General features: G+C 38.3%; 1 protein-coding gene across 1 annotated transcript in view; it reads left to right on the top strand.

Annotated features, from left to right (window-relative positions):
* Window positions 1-18,979: 18,979 nt before the first annotated feature.
* The window catches only part of GALNT16 (polypeptide N-acetylgalactosaminyltransferase 16), a 185,048-nt gene continuing 184,783 nt past the window's right edge, over window positions 18,980-19,244 (top strand). The window contains exon 1 of the mRNA XM_015823874.1: window positions 18,980-19,236. Within this exon, the coding sequence (XP_015679360.1) occupies window positions 18,990-19,236 (247 nt within the window). The 5' untranslated portion in view covers window positions 18,980-18,989. The remainder of the gene's footprint in view (window positions 19,237-19,244) is intronic.

Genomic DNA, 19,244 nt, shown 5'->3' with positions numbered 1-19,244 from the left:
TTTGTTTATCCTGTCTTTCCATATATATTTTATTTTTACTAGCCATAGTATACTGCTATCTAGTTTGTAAATTAAATAGAAAGTAAGTCTGAATAAAATAGTAGCCGCCTCAATAATGTAAGATAGTAAAAACTTAAAGATCTAATAAGATTAACCAAGAGACGTAAATATTTCCAAAGCAGCCTCATTTTTGTCAATAAAGGTTGGGAGCCTCACCTTCCCTTATCTGTTGTGCTCCTGATATCTTGGATTTCAACTGGCACATATCTCTGACCAGGTCATGGTGGCTAGGGGATTATAAGAATGCAAGATCAAGTCATTTGAAGGGCATCAGATTAAAAAGGCCATTAATAAGGTAGCACACAGAAAAGTCCACTTTGTAAGCACCACCTCCTTCCCTCTGGAAGCAAAAGGCATAGAAACATCTTCAGAGGCAGTCTTAATATTTGAGTCCTCTTCACACATGAATACATGGAAGCTTTAATGGTATGGACCATCAAATGCAACTACATTTAGTTTGGTTCTTTTTCAGATATTCAGCAAATACCTAGAGTTTGAGGGAGGAACTGTATGTAAGAGAATACTACATATCTACAGAAATGCACATGAGCAAAGATAAAATCCCTCCAGAATGTATATGGATCAATATAAAAGGGGAAAAAAGTGACATTGCTGTAGGTGTATATTACAGGCTACCCAACCAATCAGAAGAAATAGATGAAGACTTTCAGTTCCATATCATAGCGAGACAGGTGCAGGGAATCGGGACTCTGCCTCCCATGTCTGATTTTGCCCTGCTGGGGGTCCAAAAAGGGCCTAAAGTCGCCCCGGAGAGGCAACGAAGAAGGAGGGGACCTTCATAGATTGCAGTGAGATGGCGGCCAAGCCACTTGATCCAAGGAAGCCCTCTGAACCAACAGGCGAAAGAGAGGCTGCAAGGAAACAGTCGGAAGCTACCGACAGCCGGGGGGAAAAGCACGACCAAGCAGAAAAGCATTGCATCTGGAACTGGGTGAGATCAACCTTCCTGCTCTATAATTGTAAAAACCTTCCTTTTTAAAAAAAATCCCAAAAGCAAGGCTCCCAGAAGCAAAAAGGTGGTGGAGATTTCTTTTCTGGTACCCCTCCCACTAGAAGAAAAGCGGCAGCTCAAAACCTTTGGGAGAAAAGAAGATAGATAACAAAACTAACTTGGAAACAATTTAAAGTTGCAAGATAGAAAAAATTGGGTGATCTAAAAGACTTAGAAAACTTTATTATTTTCTTTTTCCTTTTTTTGGAAAAAGTATCAAACTTATTTTCAAAAAATAAGTCCTGGTTGAAGATAGACTTTTCATGACATCTAGTGGTGGAAAAAAGAAACAGCACCAAGATTTTGTTTTTTATCTGGCCTGGAAGAAATGACCTTGGCTTGAAGCCCAGACAGAGATAGCATACTAGACTCTGATGTGTCTGAACTTCTCAGCCTTGCAGATTGCAGTTGGAAAAGGGAGAGGAAAAACTCTTTGGGCTGTTTTTTCTGCACGATGGATTATAACTATAAACTATTTTAAAGCCATCCAGCTTTCCTGGATTAGAAATACTACTTGTGCTGCAGTGTCAAGAATTATCTAGAGACAGAGGAAATTGGATTCTTGACTATTTTCTTTGGAAGAGGTCTTGTGGACTACTAATTTGGAATAGCAAGGCCTTGAGGAGTACAAACTTTGACTGTTTTGGATTTTTAGACTTTTGGGCAACTGTGGAGTTGGTGTTGAAAGACAAAGTCAAAAGTGGATTATAAATTCTTTCCTTTTATTGCCTCCATTTTTGGGGGGGGGAGTGTACTGGATAATAGATCCCTACATTCAAGAACTATTCAGAGACACTGGAAATTTGACTCTTGGTGACTCCATTTGGGGGAGTTCTTATGGATTATTAACCCTATATTCAGGATCTTTTGGATTACAAATCTGGGCAGAGTGATAACTTTGGACCTTTGGACAATAGTTTGAAGCTGGGACTGAAAGACAGAAGTGGACTAGAAGGCTTTCTTCTGCCTGCTTCCCCCTGTGTGTGGGAGTCTATTGGATTATAAGAGGCTATAGATAAAGACTGCAAGACTTATTGGAGATGAACTTAAAAGTTATATGGTAATATTGATTGTAAGATTGGAGGGTTTGTATAAAGTTGATAATAGGGGTATATATTAGAACCGAGAAAGCTTTGGAGGGTGGGAACAAAAATGAGTGTTTCTAACTTAGCTAAAGCTAGCAAAAAACCATCCTCAGCTCCGTCTTCTACTACCTCCAGTCCTGTGTATCAGCAATGTTACAGCAAGAAAAAACTAACACTTTTCAGAAGGAAATGCAAACCACATTACAATTAATTCAGGAGGTAATTACTTCACATAAAGAAGACACAAAGAGAAATCATGAAGAAACAAAAGATAGCTTTGATAAAATGAAGGAAGAAATCCATGAATTGAAATTCTAACTTGAAAACTTCCAAAAGAAGATTTCAAAGAATGAGCAAAGGATCCAGACAATTGAAGACAAATCAGTAGAAACCGATCAAAAGATGGAAGAAATAAAAGATGAAAACCAAAGATTGATGCAGGCAAATAGAGAATTAGAGTGTTCAGTAGCAGTTTTAGAAATGAAAAAGGGATCTTATTTTTTAATATTTCAGAAAATAATGGAAGACAATGAAGAGGACCTTGCTGATCTGATGATAGAAGAGGACCTTGCTGATCTGATCTGTTGGCTGGTGCGCTAGAAGTGGGGAAGCAGAAAATGGAGGGAGAGATAGACCAAATATTTAGAGTTAACTTAAGTTATGCAAGAAGAAATAAAGTCCCCAGAGAGATTCATGTCAGATTTGTCAAAAGATCAATAAGAGATGAGATATTGAGAAGAGTGAGAGATGACCCATTGCAATATAAGGGAAAAGAAATTGTGATTTTGAAGCAGATACCTAGGAGGATAAGGGATTCATGAAGAGAATATCAATTTTTGATAAAAAAAAAAAACTAATTAAAAAAGGAGTGACTTTTAGATGACTGATGCCGGAGGGATACTAATCAATTGGGACACAGAAAGATACAGATTGGATTCCATCTTTAAAGCAAGAAAATTTTATGACAGATATAAAGCTTTTCTCGAACAAGGAAATCCAGAACTTCAACCAGAAGGGGAATTTAGAAAACAGGAAGAGACAGCATTAGAAGGGGCAGCCAAACAAAAAGAAGATGAAGAAATAGAAACTACAAATCAAGAAGAAGGGGCCAAAAGGAAAGAACAGAGACAGACTAGAACAACTAGGACAGGCGTCTTCAAACCTGCCCCTTTTATGACTTGTGGACTTCAACTCCCAGAATTTCTCAGCCAGGCACGTTGGCTGAGGAATTCTGGGAGTTGAAATCCACAAGTCATAAAAGAGCCAAGTTTGAAGACCCATGAAGTAGAGAATAAAACTTAAATATAACTGAAGAAGATGGAAAAGGATAATGGGATGCTCTCAATGAATATAAATGGACTGAACTCCCCCTTAAAAAGGAAAAAAAACTCTTTACACAATTACAAAAAATAAAAATGGATATAATCTGTCTACAAGAAATGCATATTAAAAGACAATATTATAAATTTCTGGAATGCCCCAAAATTGGGAAACTTTATTTCTCACTAGCACAACAAAAGAAAAGAGGAGTAGCTCTATATATTAAAGAAATAATGAACTCCAAACAAATCTACTTGGATGAAGAAGGAAGAATACTAATGGTAGAAATAACAATGAATCAAAAACAGACATTGATGGTAGCAATTTATGCACCAAATAATAAACAAGAAGAATTTTATCAAAGATTAGATAAGAAAATAGTGGAAATGGAGTACCAAAATATTTGTTTAGTAGGAGATTTTAATGCAATTGTAGATGGAAAGTTAGATTATAGAAGTAGTAAAATAGGGAAAAAAGGAAGGAACATTTTGCCTAAGGCCTTTTTTAAAATGGCAGAAGAAATTTGTATACAGGACATATGGAGAGAAATAAATCCTAAGAAATCTCAATATATATTTTATTCAAATAGCCACAAATCATGGTCTAGAATTGACATGATATGGATATCTCCTGAATTAAGAAGGGACATACAAGAGATTGAGATAGGAACTAACATATGGGCGGACCATAATCTGATAAAGATGACATGGAGAGGAACAAAGAAAAAAAATAAAATAGACACTAAACCAATCCTTATTGAAAGAGAAATAATTTATACAAAAAGCTGTAAAGGAAATGGAATTTTTCTTCAAAGAAAACAAGAAAGAAGATACATCACTCCAAAATGTTTGGGATACAGCCAATGCATATTTTAGAGGATTAGCCATAACTTATATGTTGAAAAAGATGAAAGACAAAAAACAGCAACAAACTAAGCTAAAAGAAGAACTTACAGAATTAGAATTAGAATTACAAAGAGACCCACAAAAGAAAACTCTTAAAAAACAAATGGAGATAATAAAACACAAATTAAATTTAATAGAAGCTGAAGAAATGGCCCAACAAATCAAAAGAGCAAAACAATTTTTTTAAATGCTAATAAGCCGGGGAGATGGTTAGCTTATAAACTGAAAAAAGAAAGAGAGAAGAAATTGATAAATAAGTTATAAGATGTGAGAGGCGATTTACGATGTCAAAATGATGCAACAAAAAAATAATTAAAGAATTTTATAAAACACTCTATAATATAGAAGAAATTCCTCAGGAAAAAATAAGGCAATATATAGAAGATGCTAAGCTACCAAAAATCTCAGAGAACTTCAAGAATATGCTAAATGGAAAAATAACAGTGATGGAGTTGACAGAAGCTATAAAAAGACAAAAAAAAATGAAAGACACCAGGTCCAGATAGGTTACCGGCAGAATTTTACAAATATTTATAAGATACACTAATTTTACCAATGCAAGAAGTGTGTAATGAGGTATTATTAAAGGCCAAATTACCAACTACATGGATAGAAGCCAATATTACGCTAATATCCAAAGAAGACTCAGATAAAGAATTACAGACCAATATCTCTACTAAACGTGGATCATAAAATCTTTGCTTCAATAATAGAAAGATTAAAGAGATTTTAATAATAATAATAATAATAATAACAACAACAACAACAACAACAACAATAGTAAAGTTGGAAGGTACCTTGAAGGTCATCTAGTCCAACCCCCTGCTCAGGCAGGAAACCCTATACCATTTCGGACAAATGGCTGTCCAGTCTCTTCTTAAAAGCTTCCAGTGTTGGAGCATTCACCGATTCTGGAGGCAGGTTGTTCCACTGGTTAATTGTTTTCACTGTCAGGAAGTTTCTCCTTAGTTCTAGGTTGCTTCTCTCCTTGATTAGTTTCCACCCGTTGCTTCTTGTCCTGCCTTCAGGCGCTTTGGAAAATAGCTTGACTCCCTCTTCTTTATGGCAGCCCCTGAGATATTGGAACACTGCTATAATGTCCCCCCTCGTCCTTCTCTTTGTTAAACTAGACATACCCAATTGCAGCAGCCTTTCCTTATATGCTTTAGCCTCCAGTCCCCTAATCATCTTTGTTGCTCTTCTCTGTACTCTTTCTAGAGTCTCAACATCTTTTTTACATCGTGGTGTCCAAAACTGAATGCAGTATTCCAAGTGTGGCCTTACCAAGGCATTGTAAAGTGGTATTAACACTTCACGTGATTTTGATTGAATTCATACATTCAGATCAAAATGGATTCTTACCAGAGACCAAGAAAGAATAATTTAAGAATGATTTTAGACACATTGGAATATTATGAAATGCATCCAGGGAAACAAATGGCATTAATCTTTTTAGATGCACAGAAAGCTTTTGATAATGTCAATTGGCAATTTATGGTTCAACAACCAAACTATATGGATTTTGGAGAAAACTTTATGAATATAATCCAAACAATTTATCATAGACAAATGGATAAAATTGTGAATGGAGATTTCACAGAGAATTTCAGTATTAAAAAATATACAAGACAAGGGTGTCCACTATCCCCACTATTATTTATTCTAACCCTGGAAGTGCTGAACAGAAAGGTTAGACAGGACCCAGAAATTAAAGGAATGGAAATAAAAGATGAAAAGTACAAACTAGAAGCATTTGCGGATGACTTGGTATTTAGAGGATCCCTTGGAGACAAGTCCTAAATTATTAGCAAAGATCGAAGAATTTGGAGAAGTAGCAGGATTGAAAATAAATAGTTATAGCTAAAAACCTTACAGATAAACAAAAAAACCAATTGTTAGAAAAAACAGACCTTCAAGTAGTTAAGAAAGTTAAATACTTGGGGATATATCTAACAGCAAGGTGCGCAACAATAAAAGAAGACAACTACGTAAAATTATTAAAACAAATAAAACTAGACCTGGAAAAATGGAAAAATCTACAACTATCAATTTTAGGAAGAATAGCGACTGTGAAAATGAACATTCTACAAAAACTACTTTTCTTATTTCAAACAATTCTGATAAAAATTGAGAATTTTGTTTTGATGAATTAAATGCATTGATATTGAAATTTATTTGGCAAGGGAAAAAAGCTAGAATTAGATTGAAAATGTTACAAGAAGCGAAAGAAAATGGAGGTTTTGGGCTACCAGATTGGATTTTGTACTATCAAGCAGCTGCACTAACATGGTTAAAAGAATGGATAACTCTTAGAAATAAAAGACTATTGTACCTAAAAGGACATAACTTGGATGGCATGCATTTCTATGGTATGGGAAGAACAACATTCACAAATACTTTCAAAACCACTATGTAAGAAATGTATTGCTTTTGACATAGGAAAAGATAAAATCAAGAATTTACATGAAAATACTAGGATGGATTTTGACAATGGAGGCGTTTGTACACCCAAATTTAATTAATTATGAGAAACTTGTGACTTATAAAGATATTTTGAATACTGATGGGAAACTACAAACTAAACAAGAATGGGAAGAACAGGGCATAGAGTTATCATGGTGGCTAGCATGAGGTACGAGAAAGATGCAACAATATATGGTTTTTACAAAGATCAGACAGCGTTTGACTAAATACTATTGACATCAGATGACAAATTGATTAAGAAATTGTACAGTTTTCTGTTAAATTTAAAAATGGAAGGTGAACAAGTTAAAGAAACAATGATAACTTGGGAAAATTTTTGGACTCAATGTAGAGTTAGAAAAATGGCAAAACTTATTGGAAAGAATTTTTTTTATAAATGGTTAGAAAAATGGAATAAAGGGTAGAAATGAAAACTGTATTACTATTAATGTTAAATATGTAAACCTAGACAACATGTTGCTTACTAAATATATTTAGTATATATATAAATAGATGAACTCTTTGCCAACCAGTTAACAAATGTATGTAGGAAGCATACCACAGTAGTAATGGGAGACTTCAACTACCCAGATATCAGCTGGGAGATAAACTCTGCAATGAGTGGGAGATCAAACAGATTCCTAACCAACCTAGCTGTCAATTTTGTTATCCAAAAGGTGGAGGAGGGAACTAGAAATAAAGCTATACTGGACCTAATTCTTACTAATAGAGAAAAAGTGATAGAGGGAGTTGAAGTTGCTGATACCTTGGGTGAAAGTGACCACGTCATATTGAAATTCAATATAATACAAACACGAGCAATAGAAAATAATCCAACCAGTAGGCTTCCGGTTTGCGATCACGGCACCAGCGGACGCACCAGGAGACCGCTCTCTCTGCCATCAGGTTTTCCTTTGTCGGAAGACCCTGAAAAGGATCGAAAGCCGCCCTGGAGGGGCGACCACCATGAGGAGGACCCTCGACAGATTGCGGAAGGGCGGCAGCCCTTCTGTTTGATCTGAGGCAGCTCCTTTGGACCAATGATCACTAAGCCGTACCAGCCGAAAGCCAAAGGCACTACCGAGTACAACGAAAGCACCGTGGAGGAATTGGATGAGATCATACCTTACCTTTCTTGCATCCCAACTATCTTCCTGTAAAAGCCTTTGGAAATTTCTTCCCCCCTCTTAACTTGGCGGCTTCTGCCTACCTTGGGAATATAAAGCTTTGGAGAAAAAAAAGAAAAGAACAACTAAACTAAACAATTAAATAATTGGACTTGCACCTTTTGGATATTTGGGGTCCCAAAAGGTTCCTATTTCTACGGGGACCTATTACCTTATCTATCTGCTAAGATGAAAAAAAAAGAATATATATTTTTAAACTGGATAAAAGCCTAACTTAGTTTGGAAAAAGACTTTACATGCTACCGGGGACATCTTGTGGCAAAATCTGGTATAGCAAGTGAATTTTTGACTGGGAGACGTGTGAGACTAAGATTTGTCCTTGGCGCTATCAAAAAAGATAAGAATTTGAAACAGCTGAGTGGTGAAAACAATTCTTTATAGTGGAGGTGGACGTTTACTGACTTTTATCAAAAATAGCCTCCACTAAAGGACTATCTGTTAACACCATAGAAATGGAGGAATACTACCCACAACTTAACTACAAACTTATACTTGAAAAAATCCTTGAGGCTACTGAGCTAATGAATTCCAGACTGAAAAATAAAGGCACCACCTTAAAGTTACAAAATGCAGCCCAGATTTTAACTGATGAACTTACAATCCAAAATGCAACAGAAGAGGAAGAAATTAACATCAAAGTGGACTTTAAAGAATACCAGCTACAACCTATTGAGAACCCTGATAACCAAACCTTGATCTTAACTAAAAAATCTGCAATTCAAAAAGCAACAGAAATTGAAGAAAGCAATACTAAGATGGAAGGTGCTGAAGACCAACATGTACCGCACATTGAGAACCTAGACAACCCAGACAACCAAACAACAATTACAACATTGAACATGACTTTTTACTTAAACCAGCTGAAACCGGAAGAAGAAAATGACCAGACTGAACTGACGACAAATATACTAAGCCAAATATGGAGATTTGAATTATTAGGCCAACAATCCAATGATTATGAAGGCGTCAGTTCCCTTGAAAAATTGATAATTGGATGGTCTCCCTTGATTCAAATGACATGTGTAGGAATGAAGGGAAATCCACCTGAGGATTTAAAGGCACTGCTATGGAAGCCTGCTTGGCAAAAAAAAGAAAGCTAGAGTTAGTCTTAAAAAATGGGATTTTTAAATGTGAGCTATAATGGAAGAGCTTAAAATCTCATTTAATGGGCTAAGGAGATTTTAAAAGATACTGACTGATTTAATATTTAGGATTTAGACTTATAAGGGAAATAAAAAATAGTCACTAGAATAATAGTTTTGAATTATAATATAGAAGTTGGATTGAGACAATAAAGGTTATTTTATTAGTAAGTGACGAGGTACTAGGATGAGAAATAGAATATGTTTGTGAAATAAAGTAAGAATTTATTTGAGTAAATAATAAGTGTATTTTAGACATGACAACTATTTTGTAATGAACTAAGGGAACTTTGGGCTACCCGAAACCTAAATACTATGGATATTAAGCTAACTGGAATACTGTAATTGAAATTAGGTAAAATTTAAAAACAGGACATGGATGTGTATAAGTTAAAATATATTGATAAATGTCTTAAGCGATTGAATTATAACCAGCAATGTATTAATTTGAATGTGATATAATAACCAAGGGAAACAGAGAGGAAATTTTTAATGTTGTAACCTGACATATGTATGAAAGAGCTTGTTATTGGATTATGGATTACCCAGTCACCATGTTGCTTTCTTAATACTTGGACTTTTGTAAAATTGGAAAATTAATAAAACTTGTTTTAAAAAAAGAAGAAAATAATCCAACCAGTGTCTTAAACTTCAAAAGAGCTGATTTTAACAAACTCAGAGAGAACCTAGAAAAGATTTCATGGATGAAAATCCTAAAGGGAAAAACAATTCAAGAAGCATGGGAAACTCTGAAAAATATGATCATAAAAACCCAGTCCAGCACAATACCACTGAAAAAGAAAAACAAGAAATTCAAGAAGAAGCCAGCATGGCAGCACAAATATCTGTCGGACAAACTGAAAGACAAAAAGGACAAGTACAAAAAATGGAAAGAAGGACACATAACTAAGGCTGATTATCAGCAGACAATCAGAACATGCAAAGATGAAGTCAGGAAAGTAAAGGCTCAGAATGAATGAAGACTTGCAACAGAAATCAAGGACAATAAAAAAAGTTTCTTTCAACATATTAATAACAAAAAAAGTCAAGGAAAGTGTAGGTCCACTAAAAAGAGAATATGGCAAGGAAGTAACAGGTAGTAGGGAGAAAGCAGAGCTGCTTAACTCATTAGACTTTGCATCAATCTTCACACAAAAAAGAAATTATAACCCAACATATAAAAAAACTACTGCAAAAGACAAGCTAGAAACAAAAATTAAAATAAGCAAGAAAATGTAAGAGAACACCTATCCGACCTTGATGAATATAAATCATTGGGACCCGACCAACTACATCCCAGAGTTCTGAAGGAGCTGGCAGATGTTATCTCAGAACCATTGCACCACATCTTTCAAAAATCCTGGAGCATCAGGGAAGTACCTGAGGATTGGAAAAGGGCTGATGTGGTTCCTATCTTCAAGAAAGGAAAAAAAAAAAACAGACCCAGGAAACTACAGACCAATCAGTCTAACTTCAATACCTGGGAAGATCCTGGAAAAGATAATCAAATAGATCTGCAAACAATTAGAAGCAAACAAAGTTATAACTGGTAGCCAGCACAGATTTGTTAAAAACAGATTATGCCAAACCAATCTTATTTCATTCTTTGATAAAGTGACTAAATTAGTAGACCAGTGAAATGCTGCGGACATAGTATACTTAGATTTCAGTAAGGCATTTGACAACCTGCTGCTTAGTAAGCTAGAAAAAGTTGGATAGAACATCACCACCAGATGGATCTGTAGCTGGCTGACAAACTGTACTCAATGAGTAGTCCTCAATGGTACTACATCCACATGGAGAGAAGCAGCGTGGTACCACAAGGCTCCATCCTAGGTCCAGTACTCTTCAATATCTTCATAAATAACTTAGATGAGGGAATAGATGGGGAACTCATAAAATTTCCAGGTGACACTAAACTGGCAGGAATAGCCAACACACCAGAAGTCAAGCTCAAGATCCAAAAAGATTTTGACAGACTTGAACAATGGGCCCTATCCAACAAAATGAATTTTAATGTGGAGAAAAGCAAAGTTTTACATTTAGGCAGGAAAAATCAAAGGTATAAGTACAAATTGAGCGAGACCTGACTCAAAAACAGAAACTGTGAGAAGGACCTTGGAGTCCTAGTGGACGATCACCTGACTATGAGCCAGCAGTGTGCATCAGCAGCCAAAAAAGCTAATACATTTCTGGGTTGTATAAACAGAGGCATAGAATCAAGATCATGCGAAGTATTAGTACCGCTTTATAAAACCCTAGTAAGACCACACCGGGAATACTGCAACCAATTTTGGTCACCATACTACAAAACAGATGTTGAGACTTTGGAAAGAGTTCAGAGAAGAGCAACTAAAATGATCAAAAGCCTGGAGACTAAAACATATGAAGAATAGCTGTAGGACATGGGTTTGGCTAGTCTAAAGAAAAGAAGAAATGGGATGACATGATAGCAATATTCCAGTATTTGAGGGGTGTAAAATTATTCTCCAAATCACCAGAGGGCACTACAAGAAACAATAGTTGGAAACTGACCAAAGAGAAAAGCAACCTGGAATTAAGGAGAAACTTCCTAACAGTGAGGACAATTAACCAGTGGAACAGCTTGCCTTCAGAAATCATGGGTACTCATCACTGGAGGTTTTTAAGATGAGACTAGACAGTCACTTGTCTGAAATGGTATAGGTCCCCCTGCTTGAGCAGGGGGCTGGACTAGAAGACTTCCAAGGTCTCTTCCAGCTCTATTCTATTCTATTCTATTCTATTCTATTCTATTCTATTCTATTCTATTCTATTCTATCCTATCCCATCCCATCCCATCCCATCCCATCCCATCCCATCCCATTCTTTCCTGTACTATACTGGAAGTCACTGGAACTATTTTAACAATGGCCAAACATTCCCTGCATTATAGCCAGATAGTCATCCATATTCTGTGTAACCTGTGCAATTTCTCCAGATGGTTTGTAGAGGAAACTATATGCAATCCATTGCTACCTATATGAACCCATTGCACAAAAACTGTAGCCAAGCTACATCTTGCTAAAATGAGTTGTAGGCAACTGGACAGATAAACTTGGTGAAAGACTCTTAATTTAATTAGTTCTGCTTGAACCTACAAGATAAAATGTCTCTATCTCTTATTCTTTCTTTCTGTCACTCTCACACTCTCTATGTAATTTGACCTACTATCATGAACTCTTTGATTGTCATTGGAACAATCTAAACTCAGTATTTTCCACTTGAAAATTGAGCAAATATTTTCTTCATATTGTGATTTTTGACTGCATTCAAAGGATTTCCCCATCAATACACCTACACACACATGCAAAGAGAGAGAGAGGAAGAAGAGAGAGAGAGAGAGAGAGAGAGAGAGAGAGGCAGGCAAAGGAAAACAAAGCTTATTAGTAATTGATAGCTTGTACTACTGATTATTTGTAGCAAGGCAAAGTTAAAATGCCATCTGTTAAAGCCAGTTATTGTTTTCTAGATACATTCCAGATGTGTTTTAGGAAATAAGATGTCCTATAGTAAACACAATTTTTGAAGCTATCAAATAAATGTTAGTTTCTCCATTCTTTTGTGCCTATTTAAGTACACATGCCATAAGCATTAGGACATAAATCACTATGAAAATCTTAAGTCATAATTAAATCTTGAATAGAATTGAAATAGAAAATGTGTAATAAGGCTTTTTAGAAGCTTGCTTTGAAACACTCAAGATTCAAGACTATTTTAATAAGGTGATTAGGATAATACAGGCAAATGTTAAGCTTTGAGGATAGCTATGCATAAGTGTGGCTTTGAGTAAAACAAGACGAAAGGACTAAGAGGGACCTTGGATTTAAATGTTAAACTACTCTATCCCCTGAAATTCCCTACTGCCTCCTCTCTGTTTCCAGGGTCCTTATTCTGCAATGGTACTTTGGGGTCCTATTGTGTTATCAGTATTTGATTTATTTGCATAACTCTTTAGGGGACAACCTCATTATTAAGACACAGTAGATTGAATAGTAAGAACTCACCAAGTCTAGTCAAAAGTGAATCCTGCTGAATTCAGATGTAATCTAGCCATGCATTCTTGAAAGTTAGGGTTTATTTATTTAAATGGGGCTGCTGTCAGGATTGTAATATTTGGGATCTTTCCAAAACTGATGTTGAATTTTACACATTATGATCACATGATGACTGTAAATATGTGGTATAATGTAAAGCATCTTGAAGCTACCACCCATAAATGTGAAGTTTGTAATGATCTGAGGGCAGCTGTGGTGATGCCCTATCATAATATTTTGCATATATGTTTCGGTAACACATAGATAATGTTTGTGGCTCCACCCATCACGAAACTGAAAATACTCTAGTCTAGATCCAAGAGATGGGGAAATGAAATATGCCACAGTCTTGACTAGCATGAAAATAAGAATGAGAACATTCATTCCACTCTGGGGGAATAAGGTTAGACTGGGTGAAGAGCAAGCAGACTGATTTTCCAAGATTCCCAGATTTCTATCAAGTTTCATGTTATCAATACCCATGTCTCTTGAAATAGATACTGAAGCAACCATTTATTGATTGCCAACTTTGAAGCCAACTTAATAGCCAGGAGTCATTCCTCTTCTGCCCCAACAAAAAGGGAACAGCAACAAAGCTAAACTTGATGGCTGTTTGGGCAAGGCAGGTAATGGCAGAAGAAACTCACTTATGGAACAGATTATTTGTAAAGCTGACAAAAGAGCCTAAATGCCTTCAAAGGTTATCTGGTTTTCTTCTTGGAGAAAAGAGAAGTGGATGCTGGGAAAAGTAGGAAAGTTTGATAACAATAAAAGTTCTCTCATGTTTCACATACTAGTGTTAGCAGGAGTGAATCACCCTGAATTCTTTCTAAGGGTATTTTCACGAGATGTGCTCAAATTGCTTTTTTAATTTCCTAGAGCTCCACAATAACACCACATTAACCCTAGTAGGCATTGTTGCAGGCCAATGTTTCTGCTCCTAATTCTTTTAAGATTTTCTAGTGTAGAAGAAGAGGTTCCTTTCTCAAGAGGACAGTTAAGACAGCCATTTATTGTCACTTTGGGATTTATGTCACTACTTCCATCTCTCTCGCATAGCTTGACTCTCTAACTCAATTGGAAGAAAATGGAAAATGTGTCCCATGAAAGGACTTGCAATAAGCAAAATCCAGCAGGGTTCCTTTCTACTCAACAAAAAATGCCAAAAAAAAAGGCTAAAGAACGGATGGGCAACCTGTCTTCTAGCTCTGAAATTCTAGCTTCCTGGATAATGCTGAATTTAGAGCAGGGGTAGTCAACCTTGGCTCTTTTATGACTCGTGGACTTCAATTCCCAGAATTCCTGAGCCAGCTTAGCTGGCTCAGGAATTCTGGGAGTTGAAGTCCACGAGTCATAAAAGAGCCAAGGTTGACTACTCCTGATTTAGAGCAATATATGGTCAATCCCAATCTTTTCGACTTTAGTTTAGTTTTTAAAATAAAACCTAATTTTATTAACTAGTTCACTTAAAGCTTTCCCCCCCATATATTGTATTAGCTTTCTGGGTGGATCAGGTGCAGATCTTCCCTCCCCCTTTCCCCACCCCCATCTGCCAAAGTCGGATAATGCAGATTCTCAGAAATCTGTTCCACAGGAAGTGAAAACAAATGGTAACCTTTATGAAGTTCTGTCTTTTCTACATCTGAAAAATGGAATAAATAAACTCAGAATTTTGTCAACCCAAGAGCACAATTTTTCCTATCACCTGATACCTTCCAAATATTTTGGGACTACAAACCCCAGAATTCCCAATCAGGATGACCAATGTCACACTGACCAAGACCTCTGGGGGAGTAGTAGTCCTCTAATCTGGAGCATACCAGATAAGAGAAGGCTATGATAGAAAGTTACTCATTTGGCTGTTGTGCTTTGATTCTTACCTGTTTTTCTGCATGCTCATAATCTCTGTGGTTGTTAGTGGTGATCAGTTGGCAGAAGTGTGTTCCGAAGGGGAAGGCGCAAAGGGGATTTTTCAATATATCTATAAAATTGACACAGATGAAGAACAATAGGGCCAGTGATTACCTTCATGTCAGGAGGAAAAAAAAGAAGAAGAAATAAATGTGGCCAGGGCAGCTGTGCAGTCATTATTTCACTAGTCACATGTCAGCAAACCATAAATTTATCACTGAATATATAGAGAAGCACAGCCAGCTTTGGCTTCCACATGCACCTAATTGTCTGATGAATGTGTCACATACACACTGTACTTATACTTGAAGTAACTTAAATATTCACCTCTATGAATGCTCTCTTTACATCAGGGGTCCCCAGCCCCTAGTCCATGGACCGGCACTGGACTGTGGCATGCCAGAAACTGGGCTGCACAAACAAATGAAGCCACGTCTGCAGGATGCAGGCAGCACGCAAAACCACGCCCCCTCCAGTCCATAGAAAAACCTCTCTCCATGGAACTGATCCCTGGTGCCCAAAAGGTTAGGGGCCATTGCTTTAAATATTCAAATATACTTCCCAGCCCCAAATATGAAGTACCCTTGATCTAAGGCAGTGGTTCTCAACCTGTGGGTCGGGACCCCATTTGGAGTCGATCGACCATTTCATGGGGGTCGCCAAGCAAGGCTGTCCGCCATTTTTTTTGTCTGCCATTTTTTTCCCCTTTTCCAGCGGGTGCCTTACCTCCCTTGGGCTGGGCCAGCTGGTGGTTGGCCTGCTCCGTCTCTGCCGCTTGCCAGCTATGCCTCAGCCGGCGCAGGGGGCAGAACCACGGGCAGGGAAAGTCCTCGACTTACGACCGGTTGGGTAGTCCTCGACTTACGACCGGTTTAGTCCTCGACTTACGACCGGTTTAGTCCTCGACTTACGACCGGTTGGGGTCACGGAATTAAAAAGGTTGAGAACCACTGATCTAAGGGCTATAAAGTGGGATAGACTTTCTTAATCAGAAAAGTGCTGGTAGAGAACAATCCATGGAGCGATTCATCCACCATTTTGGTGTTTTAGAACTTCAGAGTTTAGTTGCCAAATCTATTACTCTTATTATTGTTCTTGATTTTTTTAAAAAATATATCTTTTGTGCTGTTCTCTATGTGAATGTGGATAGTTTTAATATAGTTTTTAAAGTTCTCACTGACTGCAGGCAACTCAAAAAACCCTATTATTGGGAACTTTATTTTAAAAGAACTAAAAATAAAATTGAGGTCAGCTGGTGCCAATGCTGGAGATGGCACTGATCTGAAAGGAATAAGAATAACAAAATAAGAGAATAACAGAGTTGGAAGGGATCTTGGAGCTATTCTAGTCCAACCCTTTGCTCAGGCAGGAAACCCTATACCATTTTGGACAAATGGTTGTCCAGTCTCTTCTTAAAAACCTACAGTGATGGAGCACCCACAACTTCTGAAGGCAAGCCATTCCACTGGTTAATTGTTCTCACTGTTAGGAAATTTCTCCTTAGTTCTAGGTTGTTTCTCTCCTTGATTAATTTCCATCCATTGTTTCTTGTCTTACCTTCTGGTGCTTTGGTGAATAGGTTGACTTCTCTTCTTTGTGGCAGCCTCTCAGATTTTGAAACACTGATATCATGTCATCCCTAGTCCTTCTTTTCACTAGACTAGACTAACCCAATTCCTGCAACCATTCTTCATATGTTTTAGCCTCCAACCCCCTAATTTTTTCTGCATTCTTTCCAGAATACCAACATCTTTTTTATAATATAGTGACCAAAACTGGATGCAATATTCTAAGTGTGGTCTTAACTAAGTCTTTATAAAGTGGCACTAGTACTTCGTGTGATCTTGATTCTATCCCTCTGTTAATGCCACCTAGGATTATATTAGCTTTTTTGGCTGCTGCCACATGCTTTTTTGGCCCTGAAGCCTCTTTATTCTTGCCTTCCCTTCACACTCAGTTAAGGACTGCCCATAGGAGCTACCATATGAACCGACATTAATTACTGTGTCCTCAGTGGTCCTTGAATCTCCTCTAGGCAACAGATCTTTGTGATGGGGAAGCTAAGCAACTGGAATTCAACCCATGTTTATTTGAGCTCAATGACATCTTGTAGCAATTCAGGACAATTCAGACCAATGAGTCCAGATAATGACATAAAATGAGGGCTCTGGGTAAAATGATTGCCTTGATAGGACTAGATTCCTTTTTCCCCCAGTAAAAATTACAGAATTCTCCTGAACACAAGCCTTCAAAGTATCACATGATTTGATGTCTTGTTGGTCATAAAGGGACCACAGGACTCTTTCATGTTTCTCCAGCAAAAAGTGAATTCTTTTAGTGCTATCCTTTTGAAAGTCATTGCAAAAGATCCATTAGAATTCCCTCCTCCCTGTTCCACATAATGTTATCTTCCCAGGCCAGGGGAATGTGTTTGCTAGTCACCTCCAGCTGAGACAAAGGTCTGAATCACTTCTGAATCATCAGTATCACAAAGGCCCTTCTCTCTGCAATGGGCAGCCTCAGTGCTTTCTTTTAGAAGTGGAAGTTTACCCCTTTTTCCTCAGGAAGCTGAAGGTGCAGCTTTATCACAGACATCAATCTTGACTGAAATGCTGTGGACTTCAACTCTCTTAATTCTCAATCAACCCAGGCTGAGAATTCCGGGAACTAATCATCTAGAAAGGCCCAGATTCCAAAAGTTGTCCCATTCCATTTCTAGGGACATCACCGAAGCAGAAAGTTTTGATTTATTTTAATGACATTCGGGATTGAAATTCAACAGCACCTGTCAGTAAAGATCCGGAATTTAAATTAGCTTGCAAACATCCCCCTTTCTCCATTCAAAGAGGTTCTTGTTACACTGATGGGAATAAATGTTGGGATATTACACACTGCTGGATTCTGAGGCTGCCAGATTACATCCAAAGTATGATGGAGAGAGATTGAGCATCCTTTGTAACAGGGAAGTCAAATATACCACCCCCCTTCAATTGCTCCTGTTTTCAGTGTCCCTGTTTTTGAATACTTTGGGTGAGCAAGGGTAGGTTTTCCTCTTTCTCTAGGGAATTCCTAGCTTCCCTCTGGTTTGTCCCACGGCCCATGATGATCGGGGGACTGCATCTTGGCTCCCTCTTGGCATCCGGCACATTTTATATCAATTGTGTGCAAATTACAATGCTGGTTTTATGAATGAGCCCACCAGCAGCAGCAGCACTGGAGCGTGGGAGGTGACTTTCCAAGGCAGCCTTTAACGGCGAATAAACGACTTGCTGCTGCTTTAAGGAAAATTTAGGGTGGCATCACAATACAACCCCCCCCCTCGATTCTTTTCAAAAGCCGTGAGATGAAACATCCAGCCTTCTCCTCCTCTACATTGCCCCCAACAGGGGGGAAAAAACAGGAAGGCGAAACACAACAACCGTCCCTGCTTGTTCGAGCGATAGGGCTGCGAGGAAGCGCGACGCTGGTCCCGGCGACCGACCCAGATTGGCTCCTTGCAAGCGCGACACTGTCTTGGCTGGATGGGTTAGAGCCCAAGGGTGAGCATATATTCGTAGGTCTCACCGAAGGCGTTAGGACCCGGAAGACCTGCCTCCCTCTCTCTCTCTTCCTCTCGGTCTTCCTCGGTCTCTCTCTCTCTCTCTCTCGCTCTCTTTTCGCTCTGCGGGACTGAGCCGGGAGACAAGAGCTCGAACCAACAGCTGTGTGACCGCACAAGCCAGCCAAACAGAGGCGGGGAGAGAATCGGGTCTCACCATTTCCCCATTGCTCTCTCTCTCTCGTGTCTCTCCAAGAACTGAACCTCTTTACAGCTGACTCGGAGCTCCCCGGCAGCCCGGAGGTCCCGCAATGAGGCGGATCCGGGCTAATGCCATTGCGATCCTGACCGTAGCCTGGATCCTAGGCACTTTCTATTACTTGTGGCAGGACAGCAAGCCTCATTCGGCCGCGTCCAGCCGGTCTCCCAGCAGCGGCGGCGGCGGCGGCGGCGTTAAGAGTGGGCAGAGAAGCTCCGGCAAAGTCGAGCTCCACAAAGAAGAGAGGACCGTCCCCCTTCTCGTAAGTGCGGTTTTCCCCCCTGGGCTCCCGGAGCCCGGTGCCCGC

This window comes from Protobothrops mucrosquamatus, unplaced genomic scaffold, assembly GCF_001527695.2.
Source record: "Protobothrops mucrosquamatus isolate PMUCROS unplaced genomic scaffold, P.Mucros_1.0 scaffold2021, whole genome shotgun sequence".
In the NCBI taxonomy this organism is placed as follows: Eukaryota; Metazoa; Chordata; class Lepidosauria; order Squamata; family Viperidae; genus Protobothrops; species Protobothrops mucrosquamatus.
The sequence above is the reverse complement of the archived record's forward strand: the minus strand, read 5'-3'. Positions and strand labels throughout refer to the sequence as shown.